Consider the following 19,226-nt stretch of genomic DNA (forward strand, 5'->3'; position numbering starts at 1 on the left):
CTTGATTTATGGCAAATGAGAATACTGAATTTTTTCTTTTCCATCCCCCCTCTCCCCTACCCCCCCCCCCCTTTTTTTTTAATGTTATTTAGGTTGATGCCTGGGTGGTACAGTTCACCAGTTCCACAGACAGTACTTTCCTATTAGCTTTAGCAAAATACAGCAAGGCCAAACAGCTTAATTTCCTCATAGCAGATGGATCAGTACTTCAAAGGGCCCAAATCCTCCACCTCAAGCCACATGCTGAGTTTGCAATTCTCTTCCTGGGCATTCTGCTTTTTTATCTTGTTTTATTTGTAGGAGAGGAAGGTTCTCTGAGCAGGAGTTATATGGATGGCTCCTGTCTTTCAGCATTCTACTGGGAACTCTTCTTTTGGGAACAACAAAACTAGATGGCACTAGCTCCTGTGACAAAAATACCAATAATGTTCCTCATTCTAATTTCTGAGCCTTTAGAATTGTGTTAAATCACCTTAAGGAAGAATATATGCAGTCAAACTGTTGGAAGAAGCAGGCAGATCCATGCTTCTTTAACTCTCTCTTTCAAAAGGGCTTCTGGCCTGCATGTCTTCTTTTTCATGGAATATATGATACTCTTTCATCTCTGGCTATTTACCCAGAAGACAAATTCCTGGGGGTTATCCAATGGAAAGCTGGGCAAGACTGTGTATTGAGGGTTTGTCAAAATCTCATTGCAGCAGATCAAACTAATTACCTGTGTCACCATGGGGTAAAATAAGCCTTGTTCAAATGAATTTTCTCCTTGTGATGCTATATTTACTGAGCTCCTGTGTCACTGTAATGAGAAACTCTGAGATGTAGATACATTAATATAACAGTATGAAAATTCACAGAGGAGCAGAGCAGGTACTGGAGAGGCATCTAACAGGGAGATGACTCTCCAGTCACACTGGGAAGGGGAGACAGCTGCTTTCCTTGGCCACAGAGCATTGCACTGGGCTGTTGGCATCACCCCTGCCTAGAGACTATTTCTGTCACTGGTGCACTCTAGGAAGAAACAGGTAGCTGAGTTAAAAGTTCTGCTTTCTGTGACCTGCTGGCAGTATGCAATGCAGGGGTCTCTCCTACTCATGGGGTGGTCTTGTCCCAGGACTCCAGCCAAGGACCAAGGTGTTACTACTCCTGGGGTGGGTCCAAGGGTTTTGCTTGCTCAGCTTGCTCACATCAGTGCCATAAAGACAGATGTTTTGAGCTTTACATGTGGAAATCTCAGCACAGCAGGTTGACACAGCTGTAGTTTGCACTCCCTACATTTTCTTACTGGGCTTATTTTGAGATCTAACAAAACTGAATTCTTCCTTGAGACACCTCTCATTAGCATTTTGGGCTGTGTATTTGATTGCTGTATCCCATTAGAAGGAATTAAATCTATCGTAATAAGATAAATTTAATAATTGATAACCTAGACATCTCTGATAGCCTTTAATCTCCTTTCCTGACATCCTGTGTAGAAATTAAAGTTTCACCTTAAGTGATGTCCTTTGTCTATGCATGCACTGAATTCTTTGATATCTCTCTGTATCCATACTGGAAATTTGAAAGAAAATTTGCAAAAATATTTAAAGGGGAAAGTATAGAAGTTTTGGAAGAATCCTTAAAGTATCAGGTAATTTGAGACAAAACCAAATTGTATTGTATTGTGCTCTCTGCAATTAGTCTTGCCACACAGAAAAGTGCACTTTGTGACAAAACAGAATATGTTACTAGCTTAGTATTATCCAACACTGGAACTAACTTCATTGAGCTTACTACAGCTGGTACCTAAAGATCCATTCAGTAAACTATGCTTTCAAAACTGCATTGAGAGACTTTGGCTAATTTTGTTAGAGGTTTTAATTCTGATTCTCTGTCTAGTAGTTGAGTAACTGTGAAAGAACTATTTATTAATTTAAAGCTCATACAGCTGATTGATGCATGCTAATGCATTTTAGATTTAATAATCACATCTTACTTAATTGAATTGTATTTGCTCAGACAGAGCGTATAATTAAATCAAGCCTTTTCTAATCCTCCTCATGCCAGATTATTCTATGGTACTTTGGGGAAGAGAATAGTCAAAAGTATGCGTTTAGTTAATTTAGGCTCATGGAAAAAAATCCATAGTCACATCATGAATGTTCGGGATATTAATAACTTTCTAAAATAAACGCATGCACATTTCCATACATAATCTGCAATAATTAATAAGTGTATAGAGGCAGCAAGACTGAAAATATGGCTAGGAATGAAATGGTTTTAAGAAAATCCAGCGAAATTATACAACAGATAGTGAAATCCACATACCACATAACCAGCAAGCAATTTCAGACAGTTGCTTTCAAGTGCCTTAATGGAAAAGGAGAGGGTACCATTGTTCATGAACATTCACTTTCTTTTACCTACTTCTTACTATTTCGTCTGATGATGCAGAACTAAACAAGGCTATCAGAAAGAAGACACAGAAAACAAAGCCAAGACATAACTGAGAAATCACAGAAGAATGAGAAAATGCTTTACTGAGACACACTGATGTGCTTGTATATGCCTGGTCAGCTGTTTCCAAGCTGCAAGTCTGGGACCAAGGGGATTCCACAGCATGAAGAATTAAAAAAAAAAAAAAAGGCTTGAATGAGAGGGAAAAGTTATTAAGGGTTGGGGATGGAATTCGGGAAGAAAAACTAAGGGAAAGACAAACCAAGGGAAGGACAAACCAAGAAAGAAATTTGTCAGGAAAGAGATTTATCTGTCAGCTGAAATTTTTATAATCCACTGTTCTCCTCTACTAGAAGAGTTGCAAGAGGAGGAAGGTAGAGTTCACACATACAGAGGTTTAGCTTTTTAACACTTTTCTCTGATTGGTGGGGACTTTTTGATCGAAGAAAAATACAAGAACAATATTCTTAGTGGGATGTTCAAGCTTGGCATTCTCTTCTTTCAATGACAGATCAGAGGAACTGAATATATAAATGTGCTACCAATGCATCTTCTGTGTCCGTAACACTTAAAAATATATTCTGCAAAATAGACCTATGGAAACAAACACCATCTTTTTCTCTGATAAATGATGTATTGCCTCACGTCTAAATTACTGAGCTGATCTAATTTGTCCATCAGAGTTAAATTACAGAATTTATCCTCTTTAATAAACAACACTGGTTGTGGGTTAAAAAATGACCTGCAGCAGAACCTGATTTCTCTTCTCGATTTCCAAAGAGTATAATGTTATTAATGACAACACTGTGGGGTTATAGGGTGTTGTCTGAGGATTTTGATCTCATGCTCTCTGGCATTTCACTTGAAGAATGATTTGCTCTTAATATCATATTCAACTTTGTCCTAGCAAAGGTCTCATAAAGACTTGTTTCCTTGACTACCCCATGTCAAAGGCTTGAAATGTAATTCCATAGCAGTAACAGCAAAAAAAAAAAGAAAAAGAAAAAAAAAAATCAACACTGTTGTATAATTAACAACTTATCACAGAAGGAAATCTGATCAGTGAAATACTGCCAAGGTGCTGCTTGTGAAATAAAGGCATGCTTTGCTTTGCAAGTGATTTGTAAAGCATATGCAGGATAATTATTTGTCTTCCCAGTATAAAACAATACTAGTGTTGGTCTTCAGTGCTTCTTCCTGGGGGCAAGCATGCATTGACTGAGGTCAATAGGGACATTGCCTTTCTGAGTAGGGTACATCAGTTCATACAACTGTAGGTGTTTGCCCCTTATGTGAAATAAGGCCAACTTTCACAGCATACAGTGTGTAAAAGTACATTATAATAAAAATTGCTGACATCTGCATCTCCTACTAAAGGTCTTCGTGTCACAGTGTCATCTGGAAATATTCCTGAGGTTTCCTGTTCAATGAACACCCTGCACCTCACATGAGCTCAGGGTAAAGGCACCTGTGACCTCTTACCTAGCTCTTTTGGAACAGAAACCTGAGCAGCAAAATTAAGTTGTGAACAGGGATACTGCACCTAAATTCAATGACTGCAAACAAGCATGGACCTAGGCTAGGGAAAGGTCCTGTCATTCCTGATCAGAGTTCTACTTAGATATACTCTTTGATATAAAATATGGATGAACAGGGTATCAATGCACATGCTGATTTCTCCTCTAAGCATGAATTAACTGACTGCTCATCTTTTTCAAGTGTTCAGGACTTTACTTCAGGCACTGGATATCTTCTGTGGCAAGAAGTTTCTTGCTGATTTATAACTGCTTTACCCTGCTAACTCAGGACCAGTTCTTCAGGAAACCGAAAGATCTGCTGTCTATAATTGAACATAATCAGTTTGTTGCCTAACTACACTGACAGCAGGACCAGCTTCTTGGGAGGCAGAGGGGTGTTTTTATTTTTCATCACCTTCCTTGGCGTGCCATCATTGCAACTATGCTTGAAAAAAATCTCTTACCTATCAGCTTATTATAAGTCTTTCTAAGCTGGCTAGTCAGCTTCACAGCCTGTGCTCTTTCTGCTAGAAATACAGATGAAGTTGACAAAATGTGCTTATAGTCTTTCTGTGTACCTATTGTCTCCCACATTTCACATCAGTGACATGCCTTGCCAGGGTAGAGCCCTGCTGGATAATACAATGCTAAATATATTATAGCTGGAGGGAAAAGAGATGGTGTTGATTGATGCTAATTCCCTGAAGTCAATGTAATAGTATCTTCTGAGGCTGTGTTAGTGACAGTATGCTAAAAGAAGAAATGTTTGTTTCTGGGGGAAAAAGGAAAAGAAAAAAAAAGTAAAATATTACATATTACATCTCTAGAGAGCAAAGAGGATTCTGCTGGAGGTACATGACACTTTTGACAACAAGATTAACCAAAGAGCTTATGATTTTGATGATCCTACACACCTTTAGTACTTTTCTGTGAGCATGAAGTATCCAATTAGAACAAGAAAATACACAAATAAATCTTTCTCCATCCCTCTTTTCATTTTCTCATTGTTTCTTGTGTTAATTAATTACACGTTCCTTCCTGTACCGACCAAATTACATGGTTTTGGGTTCTGTAGTGGCTATAATATTTCCAAAAGGCAATTTTCTTTATTTAGAAATAAAATAGATTACAGAGAGAAAAGACAGAACCCCCCTATAGGGACCTGGACTAAATTGACTAATACTCTGCTTATTTATGCTTTAAAAAAAAAAAACCAAAAAACAAAAAAACAAAAAACAAAACCAGAATGAAACAGTGATAAACTCTGCCTTTGTAATTTTCTACTTATTTTGTAAACAAGAGATAAGTAACTAACATAATAAATTAGAGCCAAGAGAACTTAGGAAGTCCTTTGATCCTTTCTGTTGACAGGGAATATGGATAAAGAAGACCTAGGAGTCATTTGGAAATTTGGTTCTTCCTTGATGACATTGATCAATACATTTGCTCTTCTGTGTCATGTTTTCCATGTTCATAGGCGACACCAGCTTTTGTAAAAGACTTTGAGATGTGGAGTACCTGTTATACAACACTTTTTCGTGCTTATTGTTACTTATTCTTGCTTTCCCTTTCTTTGTGGTGAATTGTCAGATAATCACAAAGGGCCAAGGTGCTTACAAGGAATGCAGAGATCAAAGGTACCCACATTCTTTCCAGCTACTTTGTAGACAGCAGCTTTTTCTATTCATAGCTGGTCGAGATGGTAGCCCTGGAGGGTGTCACGAGAGGCAGAGACCAAATCACAGAGATCACCATGAAAAAAATAATCAGAAACCTCAGGTATCAGAAATGCATTCCAGTGGCCGAGAGATAAGACACATTCTGAGAAGGAAAGAGGTCTGGAGCTCTGTAATCATGCAACAAAGAGGATGCTGGAAGTGAGAAGTGTCCATTGTCACTTTACAGCTTCCTTAGGCTGCTGGTACTTGTGGAAAATGTCCTAAGAGGGAGAAACAAAGCAGAAACTTTCCCACGGCTTTTGAAATAAAGAAGGTAGATTTCCGAACAGTCTCTTCTGATGTCATATTCATTAACAACAATTAGGAAGAAGCTGAACTGCCTTGCAAGGCTTCTGGGAAGAAGGATTGCCCTGCCAGCCACATAACATTGGAATAACAATGGGAAATGAATCTCTTTGCAGAAGGATAGAAAGGACTGAGGATGTCTTAAAGCCTGTGTGTACTTGTGCTTGTGCGATGTGGAGTTGTGTTCCCAGCTAACCCAGGAGGATGCATTTATTTGACTGCAAAACTGATGGATCTACTCAGTCTGAACCTGTGTGTGGGTTGAAAAGGTTGGCCGTATTGCCTATTTGGCAATATTTTTTTACCTGGGAAATGAACGTGAAAAGAGTTAGTGAGAGATGGAAATCTTTAGTTCAAAATGCCTGTAAGCATAAAAAGATGAAACCTAAAGGACTCTTAGAAATGCATTTTTCAACTGCTATTTTTATAAATGGTTTCTGTAGCATTTATGGCCATTTCCTTCCTTGGAAATGTTGTTTTGCAGTTGTTTTAGTCCACAAAACACAGACCTTCTCTGGCTTCTGTCTTAACTAACTAACCAGTATAAATTTCTCTTGAAATTCACAGCTGTCTTCACTGAATGTGAGCAAATGAGCCTGTCAGGTTGAGCTGACTCTCAACTTTTCTTGTCTTTGGGATGCAAATCCTTTTAAGTATATTTAGGTCATCTCTATTTGATTTTCATGGGGCATACAGGAGGATGTGGAAGCAAGTTTTTCTTCATAAAGGAGAGAAAATGAAAAAGATGTGCTTGAAATCACTCTGTTCAAAGTCACTGTCAAAGTCATCATCCTCCATGCAGGAATCTAAACATGCTGGGCTTCTGCTTTCTGTAGGTTTGTGTCCGAAATAGGCTTTTTCTCTGTTACCTTCATCTTTCACTTATGATTTAAGCCATATTGGGGGGGTAACTGGGAGGTGTCATGGGAGACTTTGGTGCAATCTAATGACTAGCTTAAACTCCAAAGCCAAAGCACTGGGCTGACCTTGTTAGATGCTTCTAATGCCTCAATTAAATTCTTCATCAATTTCCTCACCACTTTCCATATTCTTTATCTTCCTGGCCTGGACAGCAAGCTGTTTCCTTTAAAATTACATTCCTCTGACACAAAATCTCTGACCACCACTTAAAATTGCTCAGTTCATACTTAATTCATTTTTGGATTTCCCCAGCTGGAGATGCTTGGGTATATATTATGGCTGGCAGACTAGAAAGCCCCAGTTATTCAAGAACTGGATAAATAACTCTTAAATAATATAGAGCATAAAGTATTTGCTGTACCTCTTAGTCCTCCTCTGGCTCACAGGCAGAGGAAGACACAGGATAAAAATCAGTGCAGTGCTCATATAGTGCAGCATTTCAGACCTGATCATCCCTAAACACAAATCCCTCTTTAGTGTCCGTTTATATAATAATTTCTTCCAACCTTATGTCTGAGTCACACCCCCCAGCATGCCTTAAAGTAAATTGAAAATCAAGCATTAATGTGATGTAACAGTATTAATTTTGACAGGTGATAAAATGTATAGTGCACTGTGTGCAGAGAGACAACGTTGGCTTTGCAGAGGAGGAACTGATGCCCCAGGGGCTGGGGCTGTGCTGGGGAGCCTGGCAGGGCTGGGGGACCTGCTGCCCAGCACCTCCTGCACCACAGAGCATAGAAGTCCAGTCACATCCCCGATATCTGACAGCATTCAGTATTGCCAATACTGCTGAAAAGTCCTGAACTGGCCCTGATAGAGAAGAAAGCCATTTCCTTCCTTTAAAACAGTAACCAAACCCAACAGGACCAGGGATGACACTTGGAAGGACCAGAGGTTTTGGTTCAACAGCGGGCTTGAGGGACGTGTCTTGGTAGACTGAGGGATGTGTATGAGTGAGGGTTTACAAGTGTGTGCACTGATTTATCTGGTGGTTCACCTGATCATGAGGGGCCTCTGTTCCTTATCACAGGGCTGTCACCTTCCCTGTCCACTTCCACTGTTGCCTGTGAATGCTTGTATTAGGTGCTGACAGCATGCATTTTAGACCGAGCAGAGGTTTCTATTCTTAAAGATCTTTGCATAAGGGAGTTTATATCATTAAGTAATCTGTCTGCCAAACTGTCACTTTCTAGTTACAAAAGACACATTTTTAGGGTGTTTCTGGGGAATATAGTCTCATGAGCTCTTTGCAGCTGGATATCTGAGATCAGGTTTTCAAGAACATTCAAAATGCAGATGGAGGAGAAATGGGTGTGATTTTCACTAACATTAAGTTTATTAGGCAGCTATTATTAGGTATCTAACAGTTCTTCCCAAATGTAGATACCATTAAAAATCTGGCTTACGGCTTTAAAGCTAAAGTTACAGAACTAACTGCAAAAAAAGCCTTAAAACTTCAGAAGCATTTTAAAAATTATGACTTAATTCCAGTGAGGATTGAAAGTGTGATACAGCTGGTCTGAGATCATATAAAGGATTTCCTATAATAATATGTACTTGGGATGGCTTGCATCATCTACTTAGAACTACTGTTTGTGAACAACAAGACCATCGCAGAGCATCCTCAGAAAACTCAGACCAGTGCCAGGGAAAACAAACACTACTGCTGACAACTGGAACTAGATATTATAACAAGTTCTTCAACTGAACAGCCCTGTCATGGAATGGCAGTGCAAAATTAAAGGTCTCTGCTTAATCTTTTCCCATATCATAACGGAAAAAAAAAAATAAAGCTTAATTATTTAAAAAGAGAGCCTCTATATTCCCCTGCTTCACCAGTGCTTACAAGATGAAACAAATCTCTGATTAAAGACCCCAGCCGTGGTAAGAAATGGAGTTTATGAGTAGTGACAGCAGAATTTTAGTTCTGTGTTATGTATGTTTCTACAGTGTCATATATTTAGTCTTGCCCAGTTGAACACAGCAAACTCTTCACTGATTTCAGGATTGCATTCTTTAGCTCTTAGCCAACACAGACACTGTAGTTTATATTTTATATTTTTATTTTAAGTTCTGATGTGATAGAGGTTTCAACTGGATACCATTTGCTGTGATCAGAAGTATGCTTTCAAATATTTTTAAATATTTTATAGATTAGCACTCAAAAGGAAGCAGAGCATAGAAGAAAAAGAACTGCTACTTCAGTTTCTTTTCTGTGACTGCTAATGAATTAATGATTATCTTTTACATCCCTTATACCAATTGCAGGCATGGAAGGCTTTAATATTCAGGATACCAAAAAACATTAAAGAGGGAAGCCAAGGTAGAGTCCTGGATTAGTGGTGTTGGACTGGGGCAGTCACTATGAGAGAGGGAGTTATGGGTCACCTGTAAGTGAAGGGAGAAAGTCGTCTCCTGGGAGCATCCCCTTCAGGCAGGGGAAAGAGGGGACCAGTGCCATGAGGGTCTGCTTTTCTCTACTTGTTGCATTTGGACACATCAAATGGTCGAAACTTCTTTAAGAATCTGTGTGTATATACGTGTGTGTGTTTACATTCAAATCTATGTGTATAGAGGGATGGGGTAGGGAAGAGAGGGACAAAGTAAATACATAGTTTATATATTTGGATTTGTATAAAGGTAAAGAAATAAAAAGGCTTTTGATTTTGGAATGACAAACTGACTAAATTAGACAAAAACCAAACCAAAACAAACCCACAGTTGTTCTTCCTAAGCAGGAAAGGGAGAGAAAGGTATCCAACAACCCAGTCCACTATAAGCTGTTAATTACCCAGACAATCTGCTGTTTAATCCAGCTTTCTCTGAAGTGTTGAGGGTTTTTTTGAGTGCCCCAAAAATCAAGTGTTTTGACTTATCTAAGTCAAATATGGTACTATTTTCCCCATCTTTTTGTTTTTAATAGAGTTTTCATTCGACATATTTTGGTTTTGTTTTGTGTCTTCAGTTTGAGTGCTTCAGTAGGCAAAGCAGCCTGGAGTTAAGCGGTGTACAGAGCCTGGCTGATCTTCTTCAAGCCTCTAAAGCTACCTTCAATGACTGTCATGCTAATGGAAAAAACAAAGGTACAGAGCTCCATGGAACCAGTCTTCCTTCTTTCTGTGCTATGCTCTGAAATCTTTCCTCATTCTTTTAAGCGGATGATGAAACATCAGTTTAAAAATTCTTTGCTTTGATCTGAAATACCCGATAAAAAAGCATGGATTTTTTGGAGTCCTTCTTTCTGTGTTTCTAAATTTTTTTTTTTTTTTAATTAATTTACCTGCCAGAATGCTTCTACTTTGTTTATCTTTTGTAGCACATATATAATAAATACTAGGCCACAGATGGAGATAAAATCCCAAAGTGATTTTGGTAAAAGGAAAAAGAATAAAACAAAGTAAGAATGGAGAAAAAAAACCCTAACAACATGAGATCAAATGCTATTTATGCTTGTACAGTGTTTATATTTATGAACAAATATCAGCTATAACCTGCTTGTAACTTTGCTCTGTTGTTAGCCAGTTACAAAAACATCAGTATTTTATTCTTTGTCAGTTATTTAAACAGATTCCAGAGATAAAAATGATGACATTTTCAAAGATCTGTTTTCTGCTTCTTAGTAAAGGCTGTTGTCCCTCCAGTAGGTTGCTATAGTCCTTATTTACTCTCAAAGCACCGTAATCTGTTCCCTTCATTCCAAGCTGCCTACCTGCAAAAATGCTACATATGAGACTTGTGTAAATTATAGCTGTATGTGAGGACTCTGCCCAGACCGGTAAACCATGTATTGATCTTCGTGCACTGTGCTTGCTAGGGCTGTGCCAGAGATGGGGCTGGGCAGGATGAAGACCAGGGAACAACTGACCTTATTAAGCCAGGAGAGGAGAAATCAGCTCAGACTGTGCTCAGGACCTGGAGCTCTTCTGAAGTTCAATACTGCTGTTCTTTCCTTTTTAAACATTACCCTCACCTTTCTCTGTAAATTTCAATTTCCTCCTAGCAGTGAATGTGATGTCCCAGAAACATTAGCAATGAACCAGGGCAATAAAGACACTGCCATTTCTTTTCAACATAAAAATATTTTGAATGAATGGTGCTGTGTCTTGTAATTTTAGTCCTGGATGTGGAGCTCATGAATGGTGCAGTGATTTCCTCAGTCACTAATTGGGTTGTGACAGTGATATTGATATTGTGACTGCAGACACATTAGATTGGAAATTAATACACTGAGACTGATAGTTATGACAGTATATAAAAGTCAGACCATCCATGCTCTATTAAATCACTTAATAAAGGCTGAATGAAAAGTGTCTAAGGAACATGAGAAAACCTTGGATTACCTTATTTAAATGTGTTACTTAATGAAAACATAAATATTTAAAACCCATGAAGTTATTAACTAGATTAACCAGAATTATTTTAAAGGTACAATTTACTCAGCCAGATCATCACCCAATGCAATCTCCATTTAAACCGATGGAGCCATGTTGTCGTACACAGCTTGAGCTTTAGATCATGATATTGATAAAGTCATATATCTTTTTTAAGCACACTGCATTTGGAGCATGAGTTTTGGTTTGTTTTTTCTTTGTTTGTTACAGCTACATATATGTTTGTCCCATGAATTAAGAATCATAAAAACACACTTAATATTTTTTAAAAAGTTCACTTATGATAACTTACCATTCTGTAAAGTTTATCCTCCAGATCCTGATTAATTCTTTGTAAGGCTAGGTAATTGTTTTGTATCCTAAAACAAAGATGATATCATGTAATTGAATGTATTGTTTTTCGTGTTGTTTTTTTTTTTTTTTTTACCCGTAATTTTCACATTAGTACAAAACCTTGGTTTGCACTACTTGAAATCTATTTTACCTCCTGTTGCCATTCAGTGAAATGTAATTACCACCTACCTCCTAAGCAAAACTTTGTTGTCACGCCTGTTTACTATATTTAGCAGCCAATGCCATTAGGAAGTGAAAATATGTTTGCTGTTTGACATTTGTGTGCAGACACGCATAGAAGCACGAAGCACAAAGAGATTGTATCTTTACATCAGGCTCAGGAATAATATGTCAGAGAGGAAGCCTGAGCTGTATGCTTAGAGAGTACAGAAAAAGGTTTACAGACCTCTCTTAATATGGAGAATTGCAGCAGAAACATAATGGCTTCAGCAAAAGCAACATTGCTACATGACTTAGAAGAGAACATTCCTTCCTTCGACAGAAGTTCAAGGAATGGCTTGTTTTCAAGAGCTAAACACATCCTTTTTCTTTAGGAAATACTTTCAGGTAGCTTAGCCTGAAAAACGTATTTACTTTTATCAGCACTGAGGGATTGAATGGATTACCAAAATGAGACTTCCCTGCTTATTCCAGAGCAATACACCAAAGAAACTTTTCAATCTGTACATCTTTAGGTTGTTTTGTATTGTAGTGAGCAAGCTGCGCAGCCTGCGGAAAAAATATTACTATTTTGATGGCAGTTGTGCCTTTCTCTTCACAGAAGGTAAGAAGGGCACACATCACCTCAACAGGATGTATAACAAGTTTAAAGCAAATTTCAGAAGTTCAGCTGTGAAAAGTTTGCCTAAACACATCTATGATAGTACTGGGAATCTCTGGTCAATAGGTCAAAATATTTTCAGTGGTGAGTTGATTTGAGGTAGCGTGCAAGTGCGTTCACCTTAAGAGTGAACTCAGATGTAATACACATTCATTCAGCAGACAACCACTTCCTCCGAGAAGCTTGGATCTGGGAGTAGTTTCCATGGTGATCAGGAAGGGACTGGGATTAAAGAAGTCTCTTCAATCTATCATATGGTTAGTAGCGGCTGTTGAAATCAGAACCAAGACCTGCATTTGAACTATGCCGTGGCTGCGAATTGAGAGGTCCAGCCCACCCCTTTGCCACAGTGAAGTGTCTCTCCCTGCTTCTGTTGCTATGGAGATTTTCTTTCCAGTTAAATGATCAAAACTCTCTGTTCGGGGGCAGGCCAGTGGCTCATGGTGCCCCTCACAAGGTTTTCAGAGCTCCTGCTGGGGCTCCCAGTAATACCATAACATCTGCTACATGGACCTGTTAGGAGAGGTCTGTGCCAAGTACAGCTGCTTGGTGGGCGTAAATAACGACATCCCCATGGGTGAAACTCCACATGGCACCGAGGCTCAGCCCAGACTCAGGGCAGCCATTTCAAATGGACATTACAAGCCTGTGGGAAGTTTCAGTGTCGTGTACATTTTACAGAGCTGATGAACAGAGGAGATTTCCTCCCTGTAAGGAGGATCTACAGTGAAGAGCGCTTAACCAGGTGGTGAACCAAATGGGCTGAAAACCTTTGAGACCTGTACTAACCTACAGGTTGGTCATTCCTCACCAGTTGTCACAGTGATGTTGTGTAAATGTCTGGGTGACTTAAAGGGTTGATTGAAGTTTATGGATCTCTGCATTGTCCACACTCCTGTTAGATGCAGCCTTTACCACTAAGCCTCTGTATAGACATTTATTTGTGCAGCTCTAGGTATACTTGGGATTTTTGCAGCTATTTAGCCAGAGTCAACACAACAGAGAGGAATCTTAGGCTACCCTGTACCCAGCTTTTCAGGGCAAAGGAGAAGGAAGAGATGGTCTTGATAAACCAGTGGGAGCAAGGAGATTTAAACTGGTTTTGCATGTAAACAGCTACTCAGCACTAACATAGTTATGTTTTTCAGGTAAGGCTGCATGCCATGGTGCAGGGAACATGGATTTAGAAAGTTAAGATAAGGCCTGCTGTCTGAGAGCAGAATTGCCCCACTATCTTCTCTGTCATGGTCTACAGTTTTTCTCCAGTAAACCAAAGTAGAACAGCTCAAACATGCTTTGCATCCAGGCAGCTCATGGCTCAACTAGAGGTGGTGTGAAACTGATGTAAACTTTTAGCACCTGCAGTCTCCTAAAAGTTTGCATGGGTCCAAAAGAATCTGCATAAACTCTTGAAAAAAAGGGAAAAAAATTATTGGATTGGGGCTTTTCTAGCTCAGGGGTCTCTGTACTCCAGTCTGTTCTGCAGTGTAGACTTATGTGGAGAACTCAAGGGAGACCCTGAAGGTTCCCTTTCCATAGGTTCAAGGTCATTAATAAAAACAGCAGTAATTTCTACTTGGATATCTGGTTTACGATGGTCGCAATGTATCACTGGGTTTGCTCCTCAACTTCTGTTGACATTTTTTGTCTTGATACAGATGACTGGAAGGTTGGTTACCATTAATATAATTTCTTTTGGATGGCAACACTTCCATGCCATAGGTGGTAGAGGGTTTTTGTAAGAGCTTATCACAATCTGCTTCTTTGCTTTTAACTTCTTTTGTCTTTGCCCATCAAATTTTCCTCTGTTGTATGTTTAGGAGTAGGTAGCCCACAAACCCTAGTTCTCTAACACATTCATTTTGCACTCAAAAAGGTGGACCACCTCCCAGTAAAATCAAATCCAATCTGAATAAAAAATCCACAGTAAGTAGGAAGCTGAGCTTCAAAAAATGTTTCTATTGAGAGTATTATGCAAAGGTAGTCAAAATAAGCACAAACACGTGCACACATACACAAACACATACACATGCACATATATGCATAAACCCAAACTGGAAATCCACTGTGCCAAAAGAAGTGTCAGCAAATGTAGGTGGCAAGGAGAGAAATGGACCCAGTAATATATGAAAGAAAGTGTTAATGGGATAAAAGAGGAACAGAGCAATCAAATCAACCTTTGGGCAACACTGTAAAATAAAGGAGGAGTAGGGAAAACTATTCCAATTTGAAAATGACCAGATGAGCAAATAATAACCCTGTTTGCAGGAAAAATACACCCAGATAGCCTGAAGGTTATGAAGTATGAAACATTTTAATGTTGAAAATCTGGTGTCTTTGTAAATCAAGTGGAGAGCAGGTCAACTTCACTACCCTGTGAAACTGCTGTAAAAATAAACTCATGTGAATCGATAGCTTCTTACAACAATTGATGCCTTTTTGTGTTGTTCGTATTATTAGGTGACACCCATATGCCTCCAGGTACATATGTGTGCATGTATTAAATGCAGGTTTAGATTCTTGACCAAATTAGGGCCTAATTAAAACTACTCTGATCATACTGTGGAGATAACACACTCCTCTCAGAGAGTGCACATCGCCACTACAGAGGAAGCCTGCAAAAGCCTCTGCTTCCACTCAGTCTCAAGCCCTCTTAAGGCCATGAGATATATCTAAAGTAAAACACAGGCTTGGGCTGACTTTCTCTAAAGAAGATAATTTTCTCCAGAGTGCAGTTTAGCTCTGAGGCTCTTAAAATAGAAACTTCTTGTTCAAAAACCATTTTCCCTCTCTGTTATCACAAATTACACTGATTCCTTTAAGAAAACAAGAATGTTTTGCCCCCATTTATTCCAAAGCTAACAGAGCTACAGGATTACTGTTCAGAACACCCCTTCAATCTGTGAAATGTTTCCCTTTTAGTGAAACAATTACGTGTGGAGGCTAATCTCAGTGCTAAATATATGGCTGTATGGGTTTATTTCTTGTGTCTTAAAATAACTCTACTCTCTTGTAAAAGCTAGAATGGGGATCTCGCCAGGTTGTTACCTAGGGCAGAGTCTTAGGGAGGAAACAGCATGAACTTTGGTTCCAAGACTGATATTTGATATTTTTTTTTTTTTTTAATTTTATCTTTAAAAAGCCATGCTGATCACATCAGATAGGTAATCAATGTGAGGTATATGAAATCCCCAATCTCTTTTCAGTCACTTTTCAAAGCCTGCTATTCTTTATAGTTAATATTTTCAAACATACTCAGGACTGCCCTGCTTTTGCTCCCATTGGAAAAAAGAAAAAGGCTACCTCTAGATGTTTGTAGAGAGGTCTAAAACTTGACCATTAAACCACATAACTGACCTCTTTGCTTGGGTAAGAGAAGGGAGACCTAGCAGCAACACAGGTAATTCTGGATGAATAAAGACCATAAAGGCTTTCAGAAAGGATTAGAAAAGGATGGTCATTCAGCCTCTCAGAAAAAAATCTGCATTTTACAGTAATGGAAATTTAATTACAGAAATGTTCTCTAGTATGCAAGTGGGATCTTGTTACACAAGGGTTATTTATTGGGTGAGGGGAGGAGGGTGGATTTATCTCCCTGTACAGAGAATGAAGCAAGAGACATGTTATTGACACTAATTTTAGTTCCTTGTTTTTCTCACAATGATTTTCCTCTGTGACATGTTGCTGACACACTTTTGGATGACAGTATTTTTTCAGACATTATGCTTCACCAGGTTGAGAAATCTAGTTGTTCAACTTGCAGTATGCCTTGCTATTCTCAATAGAAACATTTTTAAAGCTCACCTCGTAAAATATTTTGGGCTTCCAGTATCATGTATCTTCATGGGAGTAATCACCTGCCTGAAACATAATTTTTAATATAAGTTCTCTTCATAATATGGTAAAATGTTCCATTAGAATACTGGAAAGTCAGTTCTACGAATCTGATGCTTGTGTATGAGTGTTAGACTTTGCCATGAGCAAAGAAAGACTGAGTGGCCTGAGTTTTGAAGGGTGCTTAACTCATCAGTGCCCAATGAAACTGATAAAAGGCTTTCTCCTGACTAGGAAGCCCTGTTGTTTTAACACAAGTGGATGTTCAGCCCCTTTGCTAAATATGACACAGGATTTATGTCATCCATGCCTGAAATAACGTTTCAGGAGAAAAGAGTACCAGCGTAACCTGTCCTTAAAGCTGAATTATGTTGGAACACAACTACATCAAGAGTGAAGTTGCTTTCAATAGCTCCACTCTAAGTGAAGTGATAGGAAAAATTTTGTTGTCAAGAAAACTACATGGAGAATCTTCAGCCTGTTATTGATACATGTGTATAGATTTCAAGATCATCATGACACTGTCTTATTTTAACCTTGTATCGCTAAATAAGGAAGCATTTAATTTATGAAAGCACACTAGGAAGTATCCTAATTTGAGGTTTTACAGCCTCTTTCTGTTTAAAATATTCATAAACCAACTTGGTTGAATCAGTTTGTCAGCAGTTTTTGGCTTTTTTCTTTTTTTTTTTTTTTGTTATCTGTAAAGAATGAAAAATATTTCTTTGGGTATGCTCGGAATGATTTATTCTGAATTTCATTTTGACTCATGCAATAAACTAAATCAAACAGTTCAATTATCTACATCAGTTTAAGAAAGTCCTCACAAGACATGCAAATACATTCCTGCATAAATGGATAATTGCAGGTTCAGAAGTTTTGCAAACAAGTGAAAAAAATGATATTAAGAATCACTGATAAATTTAAAGCTACATTACAGACCATTTTAATCAAGGCCAGGAATGTCAGGAGCGCATGCTTATTATTATTTGTCATTAACATTAATTGGGTCCCTGATTTGCGATAGCACTGTATCACAGCTTCAACAATTTTGAACAGGTTTTCAGTATCATTCTATTCTGCTTGGGACTGAAAAGCAAATTATTTGCTATAACATAATGTGAAATGTCATAACACTATGTGAATTAAACACAGTCTCAGCTTTGAGAGATGGAAGACCAAATTCCATTCTCTTATATCAGTGCAATGGTGAGTAAAAACAGAAAATGTGCAGCAAAATGTACTATAACAATATATCTGTATATCTGTATATATATGGTATAAGCATATATATGTATTTATAACCTTTGTATGAATAACGCAACGTGGCACTGACTGGCATGTATGTTTACACACAACTGATATTGCATATGCAGCTATGTACATATATTTCTATTTGCATGTTTACTTCCAATACGGACACATCTTAGATATCACATGTAAATAACTTCATGTTGTTGGTAATTTATATTCAGGTAAGTGAAATATATATGCTCAATGTGAAAACACAATGTGTAATCCATAAATAATAAATAATGTATGTTTGAGACTATAAGCTTATATTTTTACTTACATATGTCTTTAACACAGCCCCTTGTACATTCCTAATAACTCTGTATATTTAAAAAAGTTAGTCACTAACCTTCTCAGTTTTTCAGTTACTTTTTCAAGTTCTTCCTGAGCACGTCTCAGTTCTATTTCAAGATACTGACGTGTAGAATCAAACTCCGTTTCAAGCATTTCCAGCTTATGGGTAGTGTATGACAGACGCTTTCGTAATTCCCCCTTCTGTTCTTGCAAAGTGCTGGAAAAACAAAGACCACAGCTGTAGAATTTAGCTGCTCCCAAAAAGCTTTTCATGATCCACTCTTTGACCAATTCCCTACAGTATAGATTGGCATTAAGCCAGAGAAGTGTGCTTAATAACTTGTTTACTGAACTTTGAAAATCTTCTGATTTAGACAGTTGACTATCTTCCCATCTGTCCTTTCTGGCACATTCATTGCTAATATCTTCTTATCCATAATGGAATATTTTGTGAAAGAATCCTCATTAAAATACAAAATACAGTCTATGGCTTTGTTTCACACAGGACTTTCCATTTAGAGTTATCTTAAAATACTATGACTGTAGTAGCATATATCAGTATAGCAATAACTCTAAATAAACTGTGTAAAAATATTTCCTTGCCAATAATCCAAGCTATAATATGTTTTGCGGAGAAAAAAAATGTCTTACTTGATTCAACTTCCACCCCTATCCCTTGCTATAGAGCTGCTAGAAATGTTATTGTTCAGCATTTAATCCTGAGAATGGTAATCAATATTATAGTAATTTTAAAGTTACAGCTCTTTTCCCATTATCCCACTTATTTGGGAGCAAAGACTTCCTAGTCTCAGGTTTCACCCCTAATTTTTCACAGTATTTTTACTAATGAAGAAGTTATGCCCTGTTGGTAAGATACCTTCAGTTACACTCCTTGATAAAACAAAGCACTAGACACAGAGTTTGGAGAGTTTTTCACTTTGTTGTTTTCTCTTCATTTCAGAGATTAAATAAGCATAAAACCAGGAGATCCAAGCAAAAATTTTATCATGAAGATCAAAGTGCCACCTGCACCCAAATAGTCCTGCTGGGTTTGCAGCAATGAACCTGGGCATCCTTCCCCTGCTTTACTGGAACTTGACTGCATGATTTCAGATGAGCCAGCCTGCTCTCACCTCAGTTCTCGTCTGCACAATGGAGATAATTTATCCTTGTCTATTTAGTATGTAAGCTCCTCTTTCTTCTAGCATGTTTGCCACTTGCACAGCAGGACAGGTTTCCAGTCAGAGCTGGTATTACTGGAGGTGGCTGTAGCTTGGTTCAGATACTGTATTGACTCGCACACAATACTGAGCTGGTTTCTTGGTTTCAGGTGGGAGCTCTG

At 38.2% G+C, this 19,226-nt stretch overlaps 1 protein-coding gene across 4 annotated transcripts in view; it reads right to left on the reverse strand.

Moving 5' to 3' along the window:
- BEGAIN (brain enriched guanylate kinase associated) overlaps window positions 1-19,226 on the reverse strand; it is a 118,954-nt gene that overhangs the window by 43,361 nt on the left and 56,367 nt on the right. For 3 of the 4 annotated variants that reach the window (XM_071809653.1, XM_071809652.1, XM_071809650.1), the window contains 3 exons: window positions 17,940-18,101; window positions 16,268-16,324; window positions 11,582-11,648 (listed from right to left, as the gene is read on the reverse strand). In XM_071809653.1, coding sequence (XP_071665754.1) covers window positions 11,582-11,648; window positions 16,268-16,324; window positions 17,940-18,101 — 286 coding nt within the window. The remainder of the gene's footprint in view (window positions 1-11,581; window positions 11,649-16,267; window positions 16,325-17,939; window positions 18,102-19,226) is intronic. The other variant, XM_065839335.2, reaches the window with a different exon arrangement.

The sequence above is a fragment of the Patagioenas fasciata genome, chromosome 5, assembly GCF_037038585.1.
Source record: "Patagioenas fasciata isolate bPatFas1 chromosome 5, bPatFas1.hap1, whole genome shotgun sequence".
Taxonomy (NCBI): domain Eukaryota; kingdom Metazoa; phylum Chordata; class Aves; order Columbiformes; family Columbidae; genus Patagioenas; species Patagioenas fasciata.